The sequence below is a fragment of the Mytilus edulis genome, chromosome 3 (assembly GCF_963676685.1).
Source record: "Mytilus edulis chromosome 3, xbMytEdul2.2, whole genome shotgun sequence".
Lineage (NCBI taxonomy): Eukaryota > Metazoa > Mollusca > Bivalvia > Mytilida > Mytilidae > Mytilus > Mytilus edulis.
In genome coordinates, this window is record NC_092346.1 from 76,477,076 (window position 1) to 76,504,524 (window position 27,449).

The following is a 27,449-nucleotide window of genomic DNA, read 5'->3' on the forward strand; positions in this document are numbered from 1 at the left end:
CCCCCCCCACACACACACACACACACACACACCCGTAGTATCTTCAGTCCGCACTGATGCCGTTTCCTCATTCGACTCACTAACAATCGAGGTGTAAGAGTCAAGTTACGCCACTGGATATAACGGATTTACGGAATACTAATGAATACGTTATTAAATATGATAAAAGATATAAATGAATTTAATACGAAAAAAAAGTTAATGGTCACAAAACTTTGTGATATTCGTGCGGCTGCAATTTTAGTACATAAACTAGTTTTGTCCTTAGGTCCACTCGATTTCATTACATGTATCGAATCAGGATTAGGTAAAAAAGAAATAAACTTTTCCCCATATTTGAAAATATGTTGCTTATGATAATAGTATTGTGTAGGCTTCAAAAAAGGCATCACGAAATAATTTAATATAATACAATTAAATCTTAAACAAACATTAAACAATATTTTTTTTTATTAATTTTATCTAAATTTAAATGATAGATTAATATTGTATTAGTATTTTTTGTATTGAGTTTATGCCATATTTGTTGTTTTTATTACGTTTTAGGACGATGTAACCTTTAGGACTATCCTAAGACACCTAATTGTATATCCTAACTTTAGGACCAAATTTAGGACATATCTTATTTTAGGAGACTTTCGTTAACCCGACTTAGGACTAAGACGTGTCCTAAGACCATCCTAAGACATGTCTTAGTCCTAGGACAGCTTCGTTGACACGCCCTGGACAATTACATTAGTACAATGTTAAGTTTGGATTACCTTCGTACACTGCTTTTAAAGTATGTATAAAGAAATGTTGTATTGTCTTGAGGTGATTAGCTGTCAATTTATTTTTAGAATTTCAAAGTTACTATTTTAAACATGCTAATTAAGTAATATTAATGTTAGCCATGATTATGTATGTCATTTTCTATTTTAAAACTTTTATATTGTTTTTAAATGGGTAATGATGGTTGCAAATTCTATAGGTCATTTAAATTGAGATTATGACCATTATGATATCTTGAGGGATTTTTTTTTTTTGGAAAGAGGGGGTAGGTGAAACGAAATTTTGGGGGGAGGGGATAATTTTTACTCATTACAGATTTCAGAAATTTGAAAAGATCATTTTGCCCAAAAAAGGGGGAGAGGTATATATTTTTTTGGGGGTGAGGGATCAAATAACAACAGCATAGTGTATGGCACAAAAGCATAAAAAAAGAGGTATTTTTTTTTTAATTTTTACGGGGGGGTGGCAATTCGCAACAGCATAGTGTATTGCACAAAAGTCAAAAATTAAATGTAAATTCAAATGATATAACCAATTCTACGTTATTTGGCTACCGTTATTATGTGTCAGAAACCTATATTGCATCAAATATATAATTACAATCCAAATTCAGACCTGTATCATGCACGAACATTGTGTCCATTTTTGCCCCAACTGTTTAGGGTTTGACCTCTGCGGTTGTATCCAGCTGCGCTTGGCGAAGCAATTTATTGTACCAGTTTGTCTATGATAAATAATACCGTTGGAATTTTCTTTTAAATTGTTTTAATTTTATCATGAAATATTTTTAAGATTATAAAAATTCACAATTATCAAAACATCCAGTGTTGCAAAAAAGATATACAGTTTCAAAGGATTTTCAAAATAAAGTTTTTTTCATATACATTGTATATCATTTAATAATCATAAAGCAATTTGAATGTAGAATACATATATGCTGTGTATCAACCTTAACATAATTACTGTACTTTCGTAATAAATTTATTTTACATATTTTTATATAAAACAAGTGTGGACACAGATGAGTGTGGATAGTATGTATGGATGTTTGACAGTGTCTTATGACAAAATGAGTTCTATGTTTTTTCTATATGGTGTTATTAACTATGTTGCACGATGACAACCAATCTGAGCATTATGAGTGTTATTTATTAAATTTTTTATGCCCCCACCTACAATAGTAGATAGGCATTATGTTTTCTGGTCTGTGGGTCCGTTCGTTCGTTTGTCCCGCTTTAGGTTAAAGTTTTTGGTCAAGGTAGTTTTTGATGAAGCTGAAGTCCAATCAACTCGAAACTTAGTACACATGTTCATTATGATATGATCTTTCTAATTTTAAAGCCAAATTAGACTTTTGACCCCAATTTCACGGTCCATTGAACATAGAAAATGGAAGTGGGAGTTTCAGGTTAAAGTTTTTGGTCAAAGTAGTTTTTGATGAAGCTGAATTCCAATCAACTTGAAACTTACTACACTTGTTGCATATGATATGATCTTTCTAATTTAAAAACTCATAACTGCTCCAAAAGTAATCTGATAGAATTTCAAGCATTCTAAGCCAATATTATCAACATCTACTAATGAGTCTTAATATGTCTACATATCTAAAAAGTCATAGTATTCAAAAGGTAATGCAAAATTATTCCTTTTCATTTTTTTTGTTATATGGATACACATTTGAGTGATACATGTACCAATACAATATTTGTTGTGGTATGAAAGTGCAGTAATTAGCATTTACTGTAACTATGTTAATTCACACAAATTGAAAAATAAACAAATGAATGGACCAGATGCTCCGCAGAGCCCAGCTTTATACGACTGCAGAGGTCGAAGCCTGACCAGTTGGGCTAGTATTGACACAACATTCAAGCTGGAAACAGCTCTGAGTTTGAATTGTGATTAAATAGATGACACAGCTTAGGTTTCTGACACAGAATGAATGTGGTCTAATGAACTTAAATATTTGTTTTGCTTTTGTGTTAGGAGCAATTCACTATGCTGCTGAATATTAATCCTTTCAAACAAAAATATCTAAAAAAAATTTCTTTTTAATTTCTGAAATGAGAAACATTTAAAGGAGACAAACTTCAGTTAAGAGATCAGAAACTAAAAAAATGTATAATTTTTCCATTTGTAAAAGGGCATACCCTAGAAAGTGCTTGCAATCACTGAATGGTTATTAATGACTGCTTTAATTTATCAGTTGGTAATAAAGTGAATATTGCATTGTATATTGTATAATTGATTTAAGTTGACTGAACAAAGAAAGATAACTCCAATTTTCAAAGAAGATTTCATAAAGCATTGGTATTAGGTAATTCAAGAACCATTCTGGTTATATAAAACAAAATTCATATTGAATGTAGAATAAATTTATTCTGTGTCTCAGCCTCACCATTTAGATAACTTTACTTCAAAATAAATTTATTTTATATATTATTATATTCCGAAATCGCATTGAATCTAGAATAAATTTATTCTATGTCACAGCCTCACCATACAGATAACTTTACTTTCAAAATAAATTTATTCTATATATCATTATAATCATAAATCACATTGAATGTAGAATAAATTTATTCTGTGTCTCAGCCTAAGCACACAGATAACTGGACTTTCAAAATAAATTTATTTTAAATATTATTATAATCATAAATGACATTGAATGTAGAATAAATTTATTCTGTGTCTCAGCCTCTCACCATACAGATTACTGGACTTTCAAAATAAATTTATTTTAAATATTATTAAAATCATAAATGACATTGAATGTAGAATAAATTTATTCTATGATTTTCTTGAACTAATAATAGATAGTAAGGCTCTATATAATAAATTTATTTTATAAATGATCATATACATAAAGTGCCATGCATTCAGAATAAATTTATTCTATGTTGCATCCTTTACAGAGAGTTGACTGAAAATGGACAGTTAAGTGTTGAATTCAGTATAAATTTATTTTGAAATGTAACAAATAAATACTAATATAACAGAATTGTCTTAGTTTTTCGTGATTTTTTCTCAAATACATGGGTTATAAAATAAATTTATTACGTTCTGGTCCAAACTTGGCCTCTAATTGCACTTGTCAGAAATAGGAGTGAAAAAAGAGGAAAATTGGTTTTTTCCTTTTTTATTCTGCTCTCAGTTCAAAGCATTTCAAAAAATATACAAGGTGATTATGACTAAAAGACCTTTTTACCAAATAATATGTTTGTACATTTTTATAGCAGGCTCGTCTGATATTGAAATTGTTGCTTATCATGAAAGACAGTTTAAAAACTCCACCTTTCTTTTAAAGCTTTAAAGAAAACACAACAGTATATTATAATGTGTACGTGTAAGAGAATAAAAGAAAGCATTGCACTGTCTTGAATCTGACTTTTAAATGAAATGTAATATATAAATGTATTAGAATAACACAAGGTACGTGAAACAACAAAAAATCTCTTCTTTTTTCATCGGAATGTTTTGGTATTATCAGTGACAACATTAAATGGTATATAGGTAATGCATCGGATGTCGTTTGACGGTGATAAATTTTCGCCTATAAGAATAAAGAACGTACATGTAAATACATAATACTACTAGTATAACCGTATTAATGAGGATTGCTGTCTTTATAGTAAAATGACAGGGACTGCCAACTTACCAGCATCATGGAGAGGGGCTATGAATGTCACATACAGAATTGGAGGACCTTTAAACAAAAAAGACTGGTATATTAAGCTACTTATACAGTTCATTCAAACGTTATAATAAACATTATATACATGTTGTGTAAAGAACGTGCGTCCATCAATGTGGTGATACTTGTCACATAAGTCTTAAAAGATATATTTCTTGTTCATTCATGGCCGTCAAGGCCTCCTCTAAATCTGAACAATGAAGCTTTATGTTAGCTGTCTGTGCTACCTATAAAGCCCGTCATATGTCGATCGTTGCATCTCGTCTTTTAGTGAGTGTTCTTCAGTCTATTTTCGCGTCTTTCTAATTAGTACCCCTGCTATAGTTGCTATACTAGATGTTTGAATGATTTTGTAGTGTATGAGACTCTTCTGTGTGCTTTGGATAAGTTACATGCTTTTTGTGATACTTAAAATTCGATTGAATTTGTTACTTTTTCGACTCTTCACAATTATTGTCAGACAGACGTTTCTTGTTCGTTTGGGGTTTCATTGTCGATTTGACTTCTGCAATTCATATTACTCATGTAAATATAAAAGAAGGAGATGTGGTATAATTGCTTTCCACCAGAGACAAATGACGTAGATATTAGCAGATATTGGTCACCGTACGGTCTTTAATAATAAGTCAAACCCGTACCTCATAGCAGACTGTATAAGGCCCGACATAACAAAATAGAAAATTGTTAAAAGAGGAAACCTTTGTCGTTTTAAAAACAAAAACGAAAAACAAATAAGATATCCACCAAGTCATGACAACCATTTTCATATATAAGTCTGTAAGGGAAGGGTAGATTTGCTAGATGTGCTTGATAAAGGAATATTCTACAGACACTTTAGTCCATTGTTCACCACTGTTGTTATATGCTAATATATTAATTTCAACAGTGTTAATCGTCCATTATGATGGGTATTCTGAACAGATATATCATGTTAAGGAGGGGTATTTGCGAAAAATATCAGTCGAGAGAATGTTAAATTTCGCAAGCCGTAAGGCGAGAGAAATTCATTCTCAAGACTGATGATCGTAACGTTACAAGCGTCCAGTCGGATAGAGTATTTTTTGGCAAATACCACGGCGGAGAGGGTAAAAAAGGCATATCCTTATTGCAAATACCCCGGCGGCGTTAAAAAATGAACGATATAAATTTGATAACAGTAAATTGGTGAAAAATACACTGGCTATCAACCAATCAAAACCCAGGATTCTTACATAAGGTGTAATTGTATATATTACTTATCTATTACAAGACGCATATGCAAACACAATTTATTTTCTAGATTGTTTAGTACTTTATAAAAATTGTCAGACTTACGAGCAAAAATAATTTATTATGTGTGAACCATAACGGAGAGTACAATGTATAAAGCTGTGGGGAATAAAAACAGAATAGAACAAAAATGTTTGAAATGATGTCAAACTAACACAAGTATTTTTTAATGTTTTTTTCTCCTTAAATTCCTGCTATGGATTTCGTATTTGCCTCAAATTACATTGTGCAGGGTTGCCATGCTTAAAATATCATAGACTTGAAAGGCATATGCTGATTCTCCGAATCTGCCAATTTGTTCATGAGGGGAAATGTTAAGTGAAGAAGGCGCAGGTTGTTGTTTCTCATTTTAAAAAAGGGACGAAAGATACCAAAGGGACAGTCAAACTCATAAATCTAAAACAAACTGACAACGCCATGGCTAAAAATGAAAAAGACAAACAAACAACAGCACACACGACACAACATAGAAAACTAAAGAATAAACAACACGAACCCCACCAAAAAACTAGGGGTGATCTCAGGTGCTCCGGAAGGGTAAGTAGATCCTGCTCCACATGCGGCACCCGTCGTGTTGCTTATGTGATAACAAATCCGGTAAAAAGTCTAATTCGGTAGGTCACATTCAGGAAAGGGAAGGGGATTGTAGTTATGACGTAAGGAACATATCCGATATCATTTGTGATACGGTTATTCCATAACGGTCAACCAACTCGTGATGGCGTCCGTAAAATTTACGAAGGGATGATTTCAACTTCACCATTTGGAACTCTTGGTTTAATAGCTTCCTTGTGAGCAGCAACCCTCTATCAAGAAAATCATGATAGGAAATGCAAGCACGGGAATATCGTATCAATTGGGAGATATATACCCCGTATGCAGGTGCTGCTGGAATGTTGCTACTTAGAAATGAAAGTTCACAATTGGAAAACTGAAATCATCTCTTTTGTCGTAAAGTTTTGTTTTTAACCGACCCTCATTGTCAATTTCTAGATGTAAGTCAAGATATGAGGCCGACGTAGCTGTATCTGTAGTATCCTTTATCTCTAGCTCGATTGGATAGATGCGTTCCACATAGTCACCAAATTTTGAATTATTTAGTGAAAGAACATCATCTATATAGCGAAAAGTAGAGTTAAAGGATAGTGCTAACTTCTTATCTTTCTTCCTAAGAAGTTCCTGCATGAAGTCAGACTCATAATAATAAAGAAACAAGTCGGTAAGTAGAGGGGCACAGTTTGTTCCCATTGGAATGCCGACAGTCTGTTGAAAAGCACGTCCTCCGAACGTAACAAATATGTTGTCAATCAAGAAATCAAGCATCTTGATAATATCAGTTTCAGAGAATTTTTTGTTCGAATCAGAGTGAATCTTTACAAAGTAGGATTTATCCCTCCCTAAGACAAGATGCTTGTATCTACGTTGGCCATTCTTTTTTACGAAGCAAAGCAATACCAACTCTTTCAATTTGTCTTTTAGTTTGGAATGTGGAATACTAGTATACAGAGTAGAAAAGTCAAATGTTTTAATACTGTTACAAGATGAAAGTGAGTTAGATTGTATGTACTCTAAAACATCTTTGGAATTTTTAAGTATCCACATCTGATTCACGCCCCCTCTAGAATAGGCAGTTTCACAATAACTTTGAAGCCCGTCTTTGATTGCTGATAAAATAGATGTTAATAATTTAGAAAGAGGTTTCGTGGAGCACTTGGAAGACCCAGCAATATACCGTTGTTTGTAAGGACACTTATGTAGTTTAGGTATCCAATACAGTGATGGCATATCCAGTTTTTCATCTTTGGTTGAAATTCCAAAGGAACACAGAACAGACCTATGATTATCCAGTTAACTGTTTCACACTTAGTCTTCTGGTGACTTTTTAAGGTTTGCTATTTTTATAATTTTTGCTCAATGTTATAGGGTCTTACAAGAAGTTGTGTAGTTGTTCATATTGTTGTCATTCTGACCTTTTCCTGATAGTTCAATTGGTATTCATACCACACACCTTTTTGGTATAACAATAGTTCAAAGTAACAGGATAGTTTTTGTCTGTCTATATATTGTTTCCTTGTGATCTATATGTTTGTATATCAGATGCAGTAAATTAATGCAAAGGTATATTCCAAAACCAAGGTATAGTTCTTAGGAATTCAGACAACATAAAAACATTCGCCGTCTTGACTTTACTTGTGATAGATGGGAATGTCCCTGACTGCTATTCAATGAAATTGAGAAAGGAAATGGGGAATGTGGGAATGACTATCTGCCTCATTGTTTTGATTTTTTTTTTTTTAGGAAAGTCCGTATGAGAATTTCTACTTCAAATAAGAAGAGGACAATACACAACGTGTTTGGAATAATAAGAGGCGATATTGAACCAGGTCAGTTATACACGTATGTAAATTTATTTGTCAATAGATGACTAGTTTTATAATTATAATACATGAAAAAAAATAAAAATCACTATTAAATCAGTTTTATGAAGAAGAAAAAATGATAGGCTTAAGTGTGTTATTGATCCCGTACGAAATAAGTAGTAGGATCCCACCTAGACACTAGTAGGAATGAAGTAGGAATCTACCTAGAATCAAAAATTCCATATAGAAAGTAGGCGGACATGGAAAATGAACAAAATTCTGACTGGATTATTTAATATTCCTACTACCAAAATCCTACTACCCAGGTGGAATCTTAAAAGTCTGTATGGATTTTTTTCTGTTTTGAAAATCTGATTTTATTATTTATTTTCCTACTACATGTACAAGATTCCTACCAAAATCAATTTATAGATGTCTACCAGAAAATCTTTCTACATGGATTTTTTTAGTTATCTTGAACTTGATGCTTGTTTGCTAATGACACACATTTTGCAGTGTAAAATGCAAGCAAGTTCCAGTTCAAAAATTCAAAAGTTGTGTTGGAACACAATGCTGCAAGCTAGGTTCATCCAACTACAATATAGAAATGAAAAAACATATGGCTTATGAAGACTGAAGGTACTTCTTGTATATTCAAAAGGATTTTTGTATCTGCCTGCCAAAAATATTTAGTAATCAAATAATTCAACAATAGTGCATAATTTTACTCATTAATTCACTCTGAATTTCATCTATGCATATTTTTGGCTCATCTTCATGTTTATGTATAATTCAATTTCTAGCTTGCATATATTGCAGTTTCCTTACACATTTCAAATGTCCATTTTCTTAAAAATGAAGGTATTCCATGAATTTCCTTTGTTCTTTGTTGTTGAGATCCAATTGAAACTTTTAAAAATCATTGACCCAGTTGTGTATTTGTGAATATACACTTTCATTTTGTATATTTCAGATTCCTACCGGAAAGTATTTTTTCTGGGTGGATTTTTATTTTCCTACCAAATTAATCCTGCTAATTTGTATATTCCTGGTAGGAATATACAAAGAAACTCCTGCTAATTTAAATTTTTCGGCTATTTTCCATGTGATTTCCTACCACTGTCTGACTAGAATATCACTCTTTTCTGGTAGGAATTCAGAGCAATATTCCTACTATATTCCGTGTACATTCCACATGGAATATTTCATACAGGTTTAATTATGCATTAAAATACTTTACATATAACTAGTTTTCTGCTTATAACTTTAAATGTCAAGAATAAGAATTAATTTTTTCCTATGAATGTTAAGCCACATACCACGAACCACATATTACAAATGCTACTCCAGTCAACTTTTCAACTACAACAATTGAATATAATTGCAATGTGCAAATATTACAGAAATGAAAAGTCTTACAATTCGCTTTAAAGAACCAGCATGGTGAGTATTCAGATGCGGAAAACACAAACAGAATAAAACAAATACATAAGAAATGAGGACATACTATCATAGATTTTAATGTGTGTTTATGTTCCAATTCATTCAATTTGTATTACGGACAAAAAAGTAAAATCACAAAAATACTGAACTTAGAGGAAAATCAATTCGGAAAGTCCATAATCACATGGCAAAATCAAATAACAAAAACGCACCAAAAACGAATGGACAAGAACTATCATATTCCTGACTTGGTACAGGCATTTTCAAATGTAAAAAATGGTGGATTAAACCTGGTTCTATAGCGCTAACCCTCTCACTTTAATGACAGTCTCATCAATTTCCGATATATTTACATTGATGCGTTAAATAAACAGACACAATAAATAAAATAGTCAAAATATGGGTACATCAGTCATCATCGTATAACAATTTTAAAAGGAACAATTTAACAGAACACAAAAACATCTACTATCTACGAACACATTCATTGATTTGAGTGTCTGACGTCAGAAAATTTTATACGTCACATAAATTTGTCGTTCAAACGGGGATATCGTTTTTTTCCCCAGACCGTTATGTTCTAATGGGTAACCATAGAGACGCTTGGGTTTTTGGAGCAATAGATCCATCAACTGGTACAGCTGTTATGAAGGAGATATCACGTGTTATGGGCAACCTTGTGAAATCAAGTAAGTATGTGTTTCTGCTGTAACTGAATTGTTTGCAAACGATATTTTGGAACTAAACGGAGAACATGTTCTTTACAGGGTTAGGGATTTTGAGACATGAGTGTACAAGTTATTCTAACTTAATGTTTATTGTGCGGCATTTGTAGCATATAGTTTAAAAAATACAAACTTGAGTAGTTACATTTTTATATCCGTCCTAACCCGAAATAATTCAATCGTTATGTTTCACCTATTTTATCGTGATCGGACGAAAGACACGATTATCAGACTGAGACTATAATTGATTCTGATTTTAAAATATTATATTTAGAAATAGTATCTTTTGAATCTATAGTTCTAATTTTGAAACATTACATGATTTTGTATTGCTTTACTCCTTGCACGTTACTTATTTCTGTTCCATTTCTGTTCAACTAAAGTGATAAACATATTGAACGTGTGTTTCTCTTGGAGTCTCAAATTGGTATATACACTTCAATCTGAAGATTGATAGTAAACGTTTATTTCTCTTGGTTTCTAGCACAACGGAAAATAGATACACTTACATAAAGAACATCAATCAAGCCACTGTATCCTGCAATTATGAAACATCAAAACATTTCCGTAAGGACTATCATAACCTGTTAACTACAATATTTTTTTTCTCATATAGAAAAATGGCGACCAAGACGTTCAATAATTTTTTGTAGTTGGGGTGGAGAAGAATACGGGTTAATTGGCTCTAACGAATGGGTAGAGGTAAACTGAATGTATATCTGAATTTATAGACCAATATCGGCAAAAACGGAATAAAAAGCTGGTTTAATTTATATAAAATATAACATACAAGGACAACGACTTTTTATGTCATCGGTTTTATTTGTCATTAAATGTTAGTGCATCACACGGAGTTCCGAATAAAACTACCATTTTTATCCTTCCATTAGACTGTAAACAGCAGATTAAGTAGTTGTTTGTACAATCGGCAAAACTGAATAATCGGGAATGAATGAGTACATTACTAATAACGAAGTACCAAAATAATCCTATGGCAAATATTTATGTCTCAATAAAGTCATAACTCTTTAAAATAATAAGCAATATTTGTATGAAAACCTCGAGATTCAAGACAAGATGCAATTGTGATTTTTATACTTCCAACAAATTAAAAGACACAATTAATTTGCAAGCTCATTTTAAAATATGTTTTTAAAATAAATATAATTCGAATATAACCTACAACACTCTTCCTAATTAGAAGGAAACGAATATAAGGCGCTACATATAATAGATGACCGGTTTTCAACGTCCAGCAACAATTGTTACTTGATCAGGAAATGTCTACCATAATCAAGCATGCACATGTTTTGAGATGTGTATATAAGAATCCAGGAAAACAGTATACATAAATCACATTGACGAGTTCTGATACTGTGGAATCTTACAAAAGTGCCGTTACATCGGACCGTAAGAGTTCCAATCATCCTATTGCATTATCTTCTTTATATTAAAAGACAATTTTCTTTGAGAGAATTTTCGAGTTTTAGAATAATTGTAAAACTGACTAAGCAACGGAAGTAAACGACCGTCTTATAACATCGTGTAGAGTTTTGATCCCTTTTAAGGATTTTGTTATGATATTATTATGTGTGTTAGCCTAAATAAGTTCTTAAATTTTTTTATTAGGTTTTGGATTTCAAAATATATTTGCATCGAGCATCACTGAAGAGGTTTTTTTTTTCGAAATTCGCATTTGTTGTAGTTTTATAAAAAAAAAAAAAATCTGTATGATATAATCTTTGATAATTCTCTTGTACGCGTGATAAGTTTCATCATGTAACATTTATAATACTGAAAATTAAAAGAAAACAATCCATTTTTTTTTATATTTCGCCCTTTGCCTTTATGCACCACGGTTTCTTAAAACATCTTTTTAAGTTAAAATAAATTGGGATTCATGATAAGATAGTAGAAAAATAAATAGTGTTATGTTTTATTTTTCAGCAATTTGTTAAAAATCTACAAACACGATCTGTTGCTTATGTTAATGTAGATATAGCAGTAGGAGGCAAGTAACATTACCATATATTATCTAAAGAAAAAAAGTTAAGTTACTTTTAAGGTTCTCGTCATGAATTTCTGGAGAGGCGTGACAAAATTATCTAAATTATACAGAAAGAGATCTTTTGACGTAGGTTATTTTTGTTCAAAACCAACATGTCGTGCACATTCACTCTACTAATAGTATTACTTTGTTTGAGAAATCAATTTTCATATTTCGTTTTTTTTTCTCATCATAGGGAATTATTCGCTTTCTGTAGCTGCATCGCCCCTGTTGAACAGTGTTATTTATAATATAACAAAAAAGGTAAGCTATTAATCATACACTTATTTGTACATAAATCATGCCGTTAATTTCTCGTTTGAACTGGTTTACTTTTTTACATGCCAGAACCTTTTTTTATCGCAACTACTTTAATACATTTTTTGGAATATCATTGGTTGAAACGACCGCGTGGAGACTATGTATTATCTAATATCGGGTGAGTAGGTGTGGTTTATTTTAATACACGGTGAATAGTGGTGTTGCGTTCTTTGGTAAAAACAACACGAAGTTGAGAGAAAATCTGAATCGTTCGCCCGAACTTTGATGATGAACGATTGAAATAAATGTAGAAAACAAATGAATATATAACAAGATGAATTCGTTCTTGGTTGCATTTGTTTTGTATAGACCAATGGAAGTAGGGGTTTTACATTGAAGACTTTATCACTAGTCTTAATAGCACATGTTAAGATAGTCGGTGAGGTGAATTCGTCACACATTGTGCTAGACGTAGTGACCTGATACGATATCTATGGGATGAGTAAATTTCTTGCCCATCCTACTATTTAGCCATTATGTTTTATGGACTATGCGTCTGTACGTTCGTTATTCGATATGTTTATCTTGTTTCACTTTAAAAAGTTTTGGTCAAGGTAGTTTACTTTTAGGTTGGATAACATTGAATTGAAACTTGGTACACATGTTCATTGTGATGTGAAATTTTTAGTTTATTATAATACCAAAATATAGTTCAGGCGGACCATGGCGTCATATAAACACAGCTTCTTGCTTTAATTTAATCTATAATTGAGTTCATCAACATATAATCTTTGTAACTCCTTGGTAAAATGAACGGCTTTTATTTTAGATGCCAAGTCCTGATATGCAGAACACTTATAGCTCTTTGTATTCAAAATGGGCGCAGGGTCATCCTGATGAGGACGATAAAACCAAACCGAGGTAAAGTCAACGACATTTGTCATGCTTTGAGGGATGGTCATTTGCTGACATTTAAAAAAAAATAGAGTTTTCGCTATCTTGACAATTAGAAACTGATAACAGCAAGATTGATTAGGAATACAAAATTTATGAGTTCGACTGCCCCTTTGGTATCTTTCCTCCCTCTTTAAGATACTCCATTATGTGATCTTAGCATTAAATAAAACAAATATTCATCGACCTACATTTCACTCGTAAGCTCTGTTGGAGCCTTTAAGCTGAAATTGAAATTTACTTTTTTGTACCGTGATGAATATAAATATTAATCTGGCATATACAAGGAATCTAATTTTATACATGTGTTCGTTTGTTTCTTACTTGAAATATTTTGTTTTGCTTCATTGTAAAGTTGTATCCTTATGAATAATGTCTTCTTACAGCATTGATGTAGCTGGCTCTGGAAGTGATTTTGCACCATTTGTACAGCTTGCTGGTGTTCCTATATGTGACATATCATATTCAACGAAGGTGAGTACTCTACCTTAAGTTCTTACTAGATAGACATACATGTAACTTCTATAGTGAAAGAAAACTTTGAAATTTAATGTGTGTGACTTAATTTATCATCATGGAAGTAATTGTATTTGTTGAAACAAAATAAAAACAAAAATATATTGCCACCTTAGTAGCAATATACCAACTTCACCTGCATATTGGATATTATTTTCCCAACTTATTCGGTATTCAAGAGCTTGCAGCTGCTTCTGAGACTTTGAAAAACGTCACCAGTGTCTGAGTAGAAAGTTGATTATTCGGAGGTATATCATAGAACGTCTCGTGCTTTTTTCTAAAAAAAAAAGTTTATCGGAAGGTTCAAAGACATTGTTGGTAAATATTCCGTATCAACTTCACAAAGAATACACGATGGTCTTGAAATATAGATTCTAGGTACTGACGTTGTTTATCGTCTATTTAACGTATTCTTTTATTTGTTTTTGTGAATATAACTTTTAATGTTCAGTCTATTTTTGGTAACCCATTTGACCTTGCTCGCCACTTACTTCCCGTCATTGTGATATTGTGCATTGGTAAAAAAGAAATTGTACTCTTGTCTTTAAATTTTGATAATGCGATTTGTCTATTATACCTTTTGTGATTCTTTGTTGGCATATTTGTTTGTTTTTATAGGGATTTATATTATAATACAATGTTGAATGCTGCATACGTTTTTGACATGTTTACCGATTTTGTCAGTTTATTTTGTTCACACATCGTTGTCAATTTAATGAAATTGTTTACGACTGTCATATAAGTGATAGGTTCAGTTGGATTTAAAATCCAGTTTAATCCACCATTTTCTTCATAAGAAAATGCCTGTGTCAAGTCGGGAATACGACCGTTGTTATCCAGTCGTTTGGTGTGTTTGGGCTGTCTATTTTAAATAAAGCTCGGAATTCGGTAGTTTTGTTAATTTATTTTCTGCTAACACATTACGAGTAATTGATATAAATTTGCATATGGAAATATTGTATTGACTATTTAAATATTTGAATCTTTCATTTTATAAGCTTGGGAGCACACTATGATTATTTTTTTTTTGTAGCATTCAAATTATGTCATTTTGATATACACTATGCAGAACGGCAAAAACTGTCTTTCTTCTTTTTTCTTTGCTCGAGATAGTTTAATTTTATTTACAACCACTGGGTCGATGCCACTGCTGGTGGAGATTTATTTCCCCGAGGGTATCACCAGCCCAGTAGTCAGCACTTTTGTGCTGACATGAATTATCATTGATATGTTATATTTATAAATTAACTGTTTACCAAATTTAGAATTTTTGAAATTCTAAGGCTTTTCTACCTCAGGCATAGATTACCTTAGCTGTATTTGGCAAAACTTTTAGGAATTTTGGTCCATACTACTCTTCAACTTCGTACTTTATTTGGCCCTCTTAACTTTTTGGATTCGAGCGTCACTGATGAGTCTTTTGTAGACGAAACGCGCGTCTGTCGTATGTACAAAATTTAGTCCTGGTATCTATGAGTTTATTAATGACATTGTTTTAGAACAGTTTCATTATCAATGAAAAAATCTATAGGTAAAACTTCTCATTTAAATCAAGTATGAAAAGCACTTAAAATATTTCAAAGCTAACATAAAATGACTGAAAATTTAAGTAAAATAGAGTTGAGAATGAAAACGGGGAATGTGTCAAAGAGATAACTCACCGACCAAAGAAAAAACACCACAAAGCCTCCAAAGGGTCTTGAATGCAGCGAGAAAATCCCGAACCCATTTTCTTCTTTAGTACATTTGATTAATTTTGAATATACTGTAAATGAATTGTTTTATTCAAAATAATAATTACTGGGTAAATATCTCAAAATTTGGTCGCAAAGAACATAGATTGAAACAACAGATAGAAAATTATCCTTGCACAGCATTTCAATTATCAAGTAAGAATGTATATAATGTTTGTCAATGTTGTCTGTTTTTACAGATGACCACGATTACAATGTATATGTTACAAATGCTGTAACCACAATCCCGTTCTCTTTTCATCGCTTTTGAAAACATCAGACGCATCTCATTAGTGAATTTCTACTAACAACGAGTAATGTTACCGATGCCACTATTGGCATATAATCTGCCTACCTTTCCTACCGGAGCACCTGAGATAAACCTTGTTGGTATTGGAATTTGTGTTGCACAATCTTTTGTTTTCCATATTTCGTCGGTCTTTACGCCGTCATTCATTAACTGTGTTTCCTTGGCGATATCAATTTTTCTGGACTTGCAAGTTTTCAATATTTCCTAAGTATTGTCCGCCTCTTTTTATATACTTATTGCAACGTTCTGAAAAGTTCAGACAACTATATTTAAAAAAGTCAAATATCAATTCAATCTGACGTGTATAAAAATTGTGTAATCTTGATTCAACAATACCTTGGTAGCAAATGCTCAATATATAAATAATTGTGAAATTGAGATCAAAATAGTTACTTTTTACATGTATAAAGTAATTTTGTTTATTAGATACATATATCTATAATTTGTGTTTTTCTCTTAGACTGGTGGTTATCCCTTGTATCATTCCAAGTATGAAACTTTCAACGTTGTCGACAAATTGATGGATCCTGGTTTTAAGGTATAAAGACATTTGCTTAATACACATTTTGTTTACAATGAAAACTTTAGAGAAGTGTCAGTTAAATAAATAGGATATTTTATAATTTAACATACTGCCTTACAAACAGGAGCGACAACAGTACATCATATGTGTTGGTGATCATATTCCCCGAGTATATTACATTCAAACAAATTATTCTGCAACGAAATAAACTCATGATTAAAAACGGACGGCGTACATTGTACATATGGAACTATGCCTTTTGTCTGCTTATGACTCATTCTCAGCTCCATAAAACTTATCAACATTGAAAAATTCTTCAAGGTTCAAGAATGATTTACAGTTTAAACCAAATGTATTCATAATGATAGATTCTATGTGTCTGTAAATGACAAATTCGCGGCTTGAAAAGTAATTCTTCAATTTTCTTGTGAGATTGAAAAGTTATTTTGAGAAAGGATCCTCTCATTACCGATATTACGTGGGTTGTTATAAAAACCTTCACCAGGAACGCTCAAACCAAACTTTGAAAGCTAGGGATGTAAAAAAATAGTAAAACTTCAGGAACTACATTTCGTTTTGATGTTTTTAATAGTATCATAGAGTAGTAGCACAAGTGATGGCTGAAGTTTTTATGTTTTAATAGTAGCATAGAGTAGTAGCACAAGTGATGGCTGAAGTTTTTATGTTTTAATAGTAGCATAGAGTAGTAGCACAAGTGATGGCTGAAGTTTTTATGTTTTAATAGTATCATAGAGTAGTTGCCTAAGTGATGGCTGAAGTAACAAGACGTCTGTCAGAGGAATTACTCGTTCCATTTAATGTAACTGATTTTTCACTTAAACTTCAACTACTAGTAACATTACTGGAGAATGAGTATGGACAATTGTTATCAACGGACAACATTAGCATGCGTAATGTATTTTAACAATACTACTATACAAGTCTTAGACGATATCAAAATGTTTGACCATAAGGTATTTCGATTACATATAAAATAAAATAAAATGACGTTTCAAATAAAAAAAAATGCTTCGCAATTATGATAAATAACCAGCTCTTTAATCATTGTTGACGAAAACATAAAAACGTCTGTAAAACATGAAACGCAGGAACTGCATAATTATCGATCATCATTGTTCGATAATACTAAGTCAATACTTTTTACGTGTGAAAGATATTTGTAGTCTTTTTACCAAAATACAATTGCCTTTTTAGCTCACCTGGCCCAAAGGGCCAAGTGAGCTTTTCTCATCACTTGGCGTACGGCGTACGGCGTCGTCCGTCGTCGTCATGCGTCCGGCGTTAACTTTTACAAAAATCTTCTCCTCTGAAACTACTGGGCCAAATTAATCCAAACTTGGCCACAATCATCTTTGGGGTATCTAGTTTAAAAAATATGTCCGGTGACCCGACCATCAAATAAAGATGGCCGCCACGGCTAAAAATAGAACATAGAGTTAAAATGCAGTTTTTGGCTTATAACTCAAAAACCAAAGCATTTAGAGCAAATCTGACATGGGTTAAAATTGTTTATCAGGTCAAGATCTATCTGCCCTGAAATGTTCAGATGAATCGGAAATACCGTTGTTGGGTTGCTCCCCCTGAATTTTAAGGACATTTTGCTGTTTTTGGTTATGATCTTGAATACTATTATAGATAGAGATAAACTTTACTGTAAACCGCAATAATGTTCAACAAAGTAAGATTTACAAATAAGTCAACATGACCGAAATGTTCAATTGGCCCCCTGAGGAGTTTTGTTTTGTAATTTATTTTTATTTCATCTGAAAATACACCAAGTATTGTGATACATAATTATATAGTTAATTCATAATACATGTATTGATATTAAATTTTTCAATAACAGTCTAAAATTAAAAAGTTTGTTATGCTAATTGTTCTAAATTTTCTACTCGATCATACACATCCTTTTTCACTCTGGATTAGAATACCTGAATATGCTGATAAGGTTAATGATGGCATCAGTCTTCTCCTCTAGCCACATGCATCACTGCCTATACAATGATGTTGAACATGAGAGGTACCAGGAGAGGCCAATAGAGATCATTAACAGATAACATGTTGGACAGAATCACATCATAAATGTCAACCTAAGTCAAGGGGATATAATTCAAATACAATCAAACAAAAACTAGTATATCAATATATATATAACAATATCAATAAACATAGATAGTACTTTTAAGATGCACACAAATCAGGATCTGTAAAAGGAGGTAGATATTTTTTCTATTCGGTAGGAATTTTTAATCATAGCTATGACACCTGTAAGAGTCGGTAATGAAGTATTAAAGCGACATGTATAAATGTAATTTTTAACCAAAATAATGAGTAAGTTTAGGGAAAAATCCCAAGACTCTGACCCAAGAACAATATTTTCCATATTAGGTATTAAAGTTAAATTATTTTCAACTAGAAGAAGTGCTGCAATTTCTTACCACAGATTTCTAACTAGGGTACATTCCCAGAAAAGGTGACTTATCATAGTTTCTTTAGTTTCATTACAGAAACTACATAAGTTAGTTTCTTTTAATCCATATTTCTGCAATAATGCATTTGTAGCGAGAGTTCTATGTAAAATCTTAAACTGGAACATACTAAATTTGTTGTTTTTAGTGCAACAAAAGGGTAAACTATAAATGAAATCCCAATTTTATATATGAGTGCCTAGTTCCTTACACATTTTGTCTTCTTGTTTTGTAGGACGTTCTGTATACATTGACAAGAATTTTTATAAAAGAACTGACATGACTTTTTATTGTTTTTCATAAATTCAAATTTATCGTTAGATATGTGCGTAATTTTCTCTGAAGTAGTGATTAGATTTTTCCAGTCTTTTGGTATCATATCAAGCAAAGAATGGTATTCCAAGAAATTAATATTAAGATTATATTTTTCGCAGAATTCTTTTAAAGTAAAAAAATTACTGTTTTCATCAAGTAAATAGCCTACAAAGAAAACTCCTGATTCAACCCACCTCTGGTAAAAGACAGTTTTATTATTAATTTTCAAACTCTTGTTTAGCCATATGGATTGTTTCATGATCCCTTCAGCAGTGCCATTAGTGACAGTGTTTAGGATTTTTCAGTTTAGTAAAATATCTTTCCAGAAATTATTAAAATTTGAAGAAATCTTTTGGATACCATCAGGGGTCATCAACCATATTTTGTCTGCTCCTAATCTGTTGTATTGATCTATTAACAATGTTTAACCCCCTAAGGAGTTATTGTCTTTTATAGTCAATTTTTAACAATTTTCATAAAATTTGTAAATTTTTATTAACATTTTCCACTGAAACTACTGGGCCAAGTTCATTATAGATAGAGATAATTGTAAGCAGCAAGACTGTTTAGTAAAGTAAGATGTAAAAACACATCACCATCACCAAAACACAATTTTGTCATGAATCCATCTGCTTCCTTTGTTTAATATTCACATAGACCAAGGTGAGCGACACAGGCTCTTTAGAGCCTCTAGTTTTAGTATTATTATTATGTTCTGCTTTTAAGGACCGGTTTGTTGATGCTTCCACATTTTTTGGGGTGCTTTTATTTGCTCTACTAGTAGGGCAAGTATTCTGCTGGCAAACATTTTATACACATTGATATGTAGGAAAAAGGTGGTTTTTGTTCATTAATTTGTGTTTTTAATTTTCAGCCGAACTCCATAATGCTGCAAATTCATTCACGAAGTCAACAACATCCTTTCAGAATTTTGTTGACAAACTAGACATGCAAAAGTATGTAAATTTATAATAAACACAACATATCAGGGACCTATTGTTCAGTGGTTGTGGTTTGTTGATGTAGTTCATAAGGGTTTCACGTTCATTATATAGATTATACCGTTGGTTTTCCTGTTTGAATTGATTCACATAACATAAGTCAATTTGGGTCTTTAATAGCAGAATAGCTTGTTGTTCGGTGTGAGCCAAGGCTCGGTGTTACAGCCCGTACTTTACCTATTATAATTATCAACTTTTACAAATTCTGACTTGAATGGAATGTTGTTTCGTTTACATTAATACCACAACTTCCTATTTCAATTGTATAATAAAGTATTGGTTGGGTTTTCACAAATAATACATTGCACCGTGTGCGTTTTATTTTTAAAGTTGTTATTAAATTTTGTCTAAAAACTTTGCATTGTAGTATGTTTTTATTCACATATCTCGAATTTGTCAACCATTGTATTTTCAACACACTAAAAACTTCAAATTGTCATTGAGTAGTAACAGAACCATTTTGTTAGCAAAATCAAAACTATGTGCATATGTACAAAACAAAGACAAGATATTTATAAAGCGATGTCATTCCATTACTATATTTTGATTACGATTATCATTGCTATTGACGTATGTTTATAATCGAAAATTATTATGCTTGTTGACAATTTTAGAAGAAAAATTTTCATTTCAGTCCATATGCAATCAGAATGATCAACGATCAGATGACATTACTCGAGAAAGCGTTCCTTGATCCACAGGGATTGCCTGGGAGACCGTTTGCAAGGTGAGGGTCAGACTAGAAGACATCAAAAGATTACCGAACAATCTTTATTGTTCCCTAGTTGTTGAAGCTGATACAATGCTCTAAATTGGCTCTGTTGTAGACAAGTATTGATTAAAATTAACACAGGCATGACCAAATAACTGAAATCAACACATCAAAATAAGGAATTTTGCAAAATGGACAGAATATGTAGAAGTGTCAATTTAGTTACGTTTATGTTACGTTCTCTTTTCGTCCACGTCATTTAAATTTAAGGATTTGAAATTAAACATACCAGTTTTTGCGAGTACTTATATTTCAAATTTCAAAATTAAACTATAAAAAGGGGAGAATTGCTGTAACTTAAGAACAAGAATAATGTTTTCAGTCTTACAGTGTAAACACTCGAGAATGAATCAATGGCGTTGTAGGCAATTTCTCTATGAATTATGCGCCGTCAGAACAAATTAACCTTTATATAAAACAGTAATCGAAACCATCGATTTAATGTCCTAAATCTTAAGCTACTTAGAAGATATCATATTGACAATATAAAACTTCTAAGGGTTACTTACATGTAGGTTAAAACTTTGTGACTGCCCAGGCAACATGCATATTATATGTTTATTTCATTGGAAAATAAGTTTATTTAACGAAGCCCAATTTAACACTGATTTAAAATATTAATGTTTTATATTATTTACTAGGTATAATAAGGAATAAAATAAAATAATAAAATTAATGAAAAACCAGATGTATCTGGAAACGATGCACGAGAGTTGAAAAATTGGCAAAAAAAAACCTACATCTGCGAGCATGGCATTATACATGCACTTAGCAATAATTAAGTTTTGCTTATTAATTGAGGAATAACGATAAACAGTCTTCATTTTATTGCGTTTTATAACACCTTTAAATTCATTGTGGAGGATTGCCTTTACATCACCGATTCCAAAATAAGGGGAAAACTATGAAAAGTTGTTCGATACTTTTTGTTAAGTGTTTGAGTACTTGATAGTAGATATGTTCATTCATATACAAAGAGAAGATGTGGTATGATTGCCAATGAGACAACTCTCAACATGAGACCAAAATGACACAGAAATTAACAACTATTATAGGTCACCGTACGGCCTTCAACGATGAGCAAAGTCCATACCGCATAGCCAGCTATAAAAGGCCCCGAAATGACAATGTAAAACAATTCATACGAGAAAACTAACGGCCTAATTTATGTAAAATATGAACGAAAACAATTTTGTAACATATAAACAAACGACAACCACAAAATAAAAGACTCCTGACTTAGGACAGGCACATACATGGAGAATGTGGCGGGGTTAAACATTCAGTGTACTACCGGTATTCAATCAATCTGCACACACAAAATTTTGAAATCCGGTGTCGTCTTTCTCTATTTTTTTCCAATTTTGATTTTATTACCAACTTGCTATTTATAGCAGAGAGTTCAAGATGTTTGCGATATAGTTGTTTATTCTCTATGATAATGACCTTGTCTAGATAAAAAAATCATAAGAAAGTACTGACACTGACTTTAGGGCTATTTAATGCGCTATAGTTGGTGTCTAATCTAAAGACTGAATAATTATTGTTCTCATAGTTCTCACATTGTCCACAATGAAAATTTTAGGTGATTAAATCAGGAAAAATTAAAACATTATAAAAAATATACTTTTTTTCCATTTCTAGACATGTTCTGTTTGCGGAGAGCAGTGTCAATAGCTATGCTGGAAGTAGTTTTCCAGGACTTGTTGATGCTTTATTTGAGATTGAAAAGGATCCAAATCAGACACAAAGATGGAACGTAGTCAAGAAACATTATTCTGTTATTTTGTTCACTATTGAATCCGCAGCCTCTACATTACGCGAAGTTACTAAATTTATGCTAGTCTCATGAGTATGACTTTTGTAACAATTACATTTTTTTTCTGTTTTAAAAACTGTATAAACTGACATACTAAATAAAAAAAAATGTTGACTACTTATTAGTATTTTCAGGCCTATGATTGACTGTTACAGACTTGATTTTTATTAGCATTATTTCAAGTTTTAATGTAATCTTAACAGTTAAGAAGATAACACGATTTAGATTGAAAAATAGTGATACTAGCTCAGCCACATGCTAATGTACGTATCTTTAGTCCTACACATACTATGGTGTTATTATCTTCCTTTTTTGTTGATATTTCATAACTTTTATAAACACAATTGTATGTATTGTAACTGATTCTTCAACTTTATCATAACCTTTAAACTTCGTTTCCGATGAAACAACTAAAACGATAATCGACAACAGACAAAAAGCAAACATGACGTTACCCAACAAACACAGATGATTTACAGATAGACAGACACGTGCTGCAGAATGAGGAGGGGTCATACATGTTTGTGAGTGCTCAATCCTCGTGTTATCTATGATAGTGATGTTAAAGCACGACTAAAAGGGAGGCGAAACATAACAAAGATACAGATAGACAGACACGTGCGGCAGAATGAGGAGGGGTCATACATGTTTGTGAGTGCTCAATCCTCGTGTTATCTATGATAGTGATGTTAAAGCACGACTAAAAGGGAGGCGAAACATAACAAAGATACAGATAGACAGACACGTGCGGCAGAATGAGGAGGGGTCATACATGTTTATGAGTGCTCAATCCTCGTGTTATCTATGATAGTGATGTTAAAGCACGACTAAAAGGGAGGCGAAACATAACAAAGGTGTATACGGAATCGAAAGTCGAAAAGAGACTTTCAATGCCATGGCGAATAACGAACAAAAGACTGAGCAACACAAACCCCCTAAAACCATGGGTGAGTGATCTCATCTATTCCGGAAGGACAGATAAATCCTGAGCCGCATGTGTCGCCCCGTATAAACCTATCTAGAAATCGACATCTTTATTTTGCAAATTTATGACGATTTCACGTGGCCTGATACTATTTTCAGCTTACTAGACAATTCTACATACATTGTAATTGTTTGTGTTTGAAGTTTTACTTTAAGATTCAAAACGTTTATACATATATACATTTCCATCAAAATGTAAGAATACATTACCATTTTTGTCTCGCCTTCTGCGAAAGTCTCAGAAAGCGAGACATTAGGATTTCTTTTCTGTACGACGGCTCTGGATTTCTACCAGTGACTGAATTAATTAGCAATGATGTGGTCATCAGATTGTCTATGTCTGAGTTTTATGCGGATATGCGAGATATATCTCTGTGTCAACAGTTTATTACTTTAATTTATACCACATGAAAGCAAGTGACGATAATATTATAATATATATAATTCTTCCACGCATCATGCAAAATAGAAACAAGACGATATGGTATGAGTGCCAATGAGACATCTTTCCATCCAAGTCACAATATGTAATCAAAGTCCTCAAGTACTGAACTTCGGATGACCGCAAGTTCTGGTGGAAGTTTACAAGCACTTGTTTCAGAAAAAAAATCATATCTCTATATCTGAAAGTTGAGTTAAAATTGAGTTAAGATACATAGATATATATTTTGATAAGACAAGTTTTTGTGTGGATGATGAATATTGTTTATTATAAATGACAGGGAAATTCAACTTCACCATAAAAAATTATTACTATATATTGTAGTGATGAAATCATTTGTTATCAGTATACTCTGGTTTTTGTTGTTCTATTATTTAAAATGTCTATATTTGTATAACAGTTATGATATATAGCAGATCATTTTAATAACTATACAGGCAAATTTTCATCCTGCATTCTACTATTCTAATGATAGTGCAGTGCAAGTACATAGTGGATATTCTTCTGTATTAATTTGTTTTTCTAATAGATTAGTTTAAGAAGGCGTTGTTATTTTGCACTGAATAATATCCGCGTACATGTAATTATACGAAATGTGTTCGCAGTTATCAGTCAAACGACAAGCCTTCGGAAGTTTCTGCGTAAATTTTTAGAATGAAGCGCTTCATACAAAATATACTTCGGTCAACGCGTTAACACCCCGATGGATTAACAAAAAGAAGCATTCACTTCTTAAATGTAGCAAAGTCACCCCTTCCGTGTCAATTTATGAATGACATGTACATGGCCATGTAAAAAAGTATGATCAACTATGACATGTATGATGATATCACAACAATTTGTACATTAAAATAGTTGTGTTTACTATTAGTACATGTTATCTCGTATTGTAAATCAAATTAAAAACAGATTGTTAAGAAAAATGCCTACAAAAACAACATACATGTACATATTGCATTTATTTTTCTATACTGTCTCAACTTAAGAAATATTAGCTCGTCCTATATGATAACCGTGATAACCACTTTTTGATTAAATCAGTATTAAAAAGAAAAACACTAGTCTTATAAAAAATAAAATTTAACACCGTTTTATCTCCGAAAAACTCCCTCAATAGCTTCACATTTCCCATAGATTTAACGAATGTACTGTAACAGCTAAATATGGTTATTAAAAACGAAGAGCGGAAATGTATAATTAACAGATTTTCAGAAAATAGGTCAGATACTTATTTTTAGTTTAAATGTCTTAAGAATGAATTTGATTACGTCCCCTGGTTATTGCTAATGTGAATATGTCTGAGCAGACCTGAGGTATGTACATAAATTTTTATAGCATTGTTCATTTCCATAGAAAATTACCTGTATACCAAGAAATATATCCCCAACTGGCACAAATTCAGTTATTCGTGGATTTGTCAAGGTCAATGTTAACAAATATAAAACACGAAGGAATATGTTTACAAAACTAAATATAGAACTAACCCATCCCTGTGTATTTTGTTCAAATGTTCTTGATAGCAATCCTTATTGTGATCTAAACAAAAAGGTCCTGACAATAACACAAAATAATTCATTAGTTGGTGTTCTACGCCTAAGCACAGAAAGTTTACATGTAAAACATACAGTTAATGTGAAAGGGAAAGTAGGATGGTTGGACTACAATGGGGAAAAAAGGAGGGGAGAAAGGGGGGGGGGGGGTAATTTTGACTGCCATAGAAAATATATGGAGTAGTTGGTTGGAAGATGTCCCCTGTATGAGCCTTCTCATAAAGATTTAATGCTTTAATTTCCCATTGTTGTCCCATACTACATACTTTCTCTGTCTGACACGTCAATAATGAAAATTAATGCGTATTTACGCCTCATATATATATCATGTATTATGTATAAATATAACATTTTGTACTTATAGCATTACACATGATGTGACCTTTGAAAACAAAAGTGGAGACATTATTTAAGACTGAAACAGATAAAGTGTTTGAAAATATCATAAAGTAAATTCTCGTGTGCTAGGGTATGTGATCATCAAACTTGTATATATTATACTACTAGGGTTTAAAAGAGAATTGCAGGATGAGAATTGCTAGATAGATTGACGCTAGTAGGGTTTAATCCATAGAAAGAACTGTGCTTCACTAATGCTGTCAAAAATAGTATTATAATATTAATAATCCTTATTTTTTTTCACTGCTACATGTTTGTATTGTTTAATGTCTATCGTTTTGTCGTTAATCAGTCAAGCTAACTAAAACAAGTTATTAGAGAAAAATGACATACATGTTGTTATTGTGGGCTAAAATATAATAAAACTGTGATAACATATGTATGTTATATGTTTCAAAGGGAAAATATACAACCTTTATTTTGTTAAATTTTGCTCAAGTTCTATTGATATTATAATTTTCTTTAAGTATACTAATCTTTGCTAAGATATAACAGCTCATAGTTTACAAATCATGCATAATACGCCTATGTTATTACAGAAAATCTATTCCTGCAATAACAAAAGGGTGTTATTACAGCTTCTCTATATCTCTTTAAAGGCCTCTGACATGCATAACAATGTACTTCAATTCATTGTAAGAAATGATGATCAGAGCTTGTAATGAGGCACTGCCAAGATTCCAAGTGTCTCATTTACTCTCATATCCATGCGCGTAGCTACGTTTACGTCAAAACGCCCGGGCGTACACTTGAATTTTGAAAATAAAACAAATAAATAATCGACATAGAATAAGAAAAACTGGTCAGAAGAACATCAGCCTTGTGCTTCTTTTTTCAATGGATTGTAATTTTGAATAAGAAGGGACTAAATTTACTCATATAGATCATTTAATATATTTGTTCGAAACTTTTGTAAAAGTCTTAATCTACTATGAATTCTACGTACTTTTCTTATATTTAAAGCAATTCACTATCTGCTCAGATTCGATATGCTGTTTGTATTTTTTTCGAGCCTGTGATTTATGTCCCAAAAGCGAGACAAAGCGGCGTCAATATTTAGGTTCCGAATGTG

The 27,449-nt window shown here is 32.0% G+C and overlaps 2 protein-coding genes across 3 annotated transcripts in view; both read left to right on the forward strand.

Moving 5' to 3' along the window:
• Positions 1 to 23,119, forward strand: part of LOC139517480 (putative N-acetylated-alpha-linked acidic dipeptidase) — a 39,182-nt gene extending 16,063 nt beyond the window's left edge. The window contains 13 exon segments of the mRNA XM_071308587.1: positions 4,404 to 4,496; positions 8,033 to 8,118; positions 10,107 to 10,226; positions 10,879 to 10,964; positions 12,210 to 12,273; positions 12,506 to 12,573; positions 13,400 to 13,491; positions 13,911 to 13,998; positions 16,544 to 16,621; positions 17,352 to 17,517; positions 20,285 to 20,366; positions 21,046 to 21,138; positions 22,828 to 23,119. Of these exon segments, the coding sequence (XP_071164688.1) occupies positions 4,404 to 4,496; positions 8,033 to 8,118; positions 10,107 to 10,226; positions 10,879 to 10,964; positions 12,210 to 12,273; positions 12,506 to 12,573; positions 13,400 to 13,491; positions 13,911 to 13,998; positions 16,544 to 16,621; positions 17,352 to 17,517; positions 20,285 to 20,366; positions 21,046 to 21,138; positions 22,828 to 23,035 (1,324 nt within the window). The 3' untranslated portion in view covers positions 23,036 to 23,119.
• A 2,510-nt stretch (positions 23,120 to 25,629) lies between these two features.
• Positions 25,630 to 27,449, forward strand: part of LOC139517479 (alpha-latrocrustotoxin-Lt1a-like) — a 74,634-nt gene continuing 72,814 nt past the window's right edge. Inside the window, exons 1-2 of one of the 2 annotated variants that reach the window (XM_071308585.1) lie at positions 25,630 to 25,741; positions 26,343 to 26,447. The gene's annotated coding sequence lies outside the window, so the exon portion shown is untranslated. The remainder of the gene's footprint in view (positions 25,742 to 26,342; positions 26,448 to 27,449) is intronic. The other variant, XM_071308586.1, reaches the window with a different exon arrangement.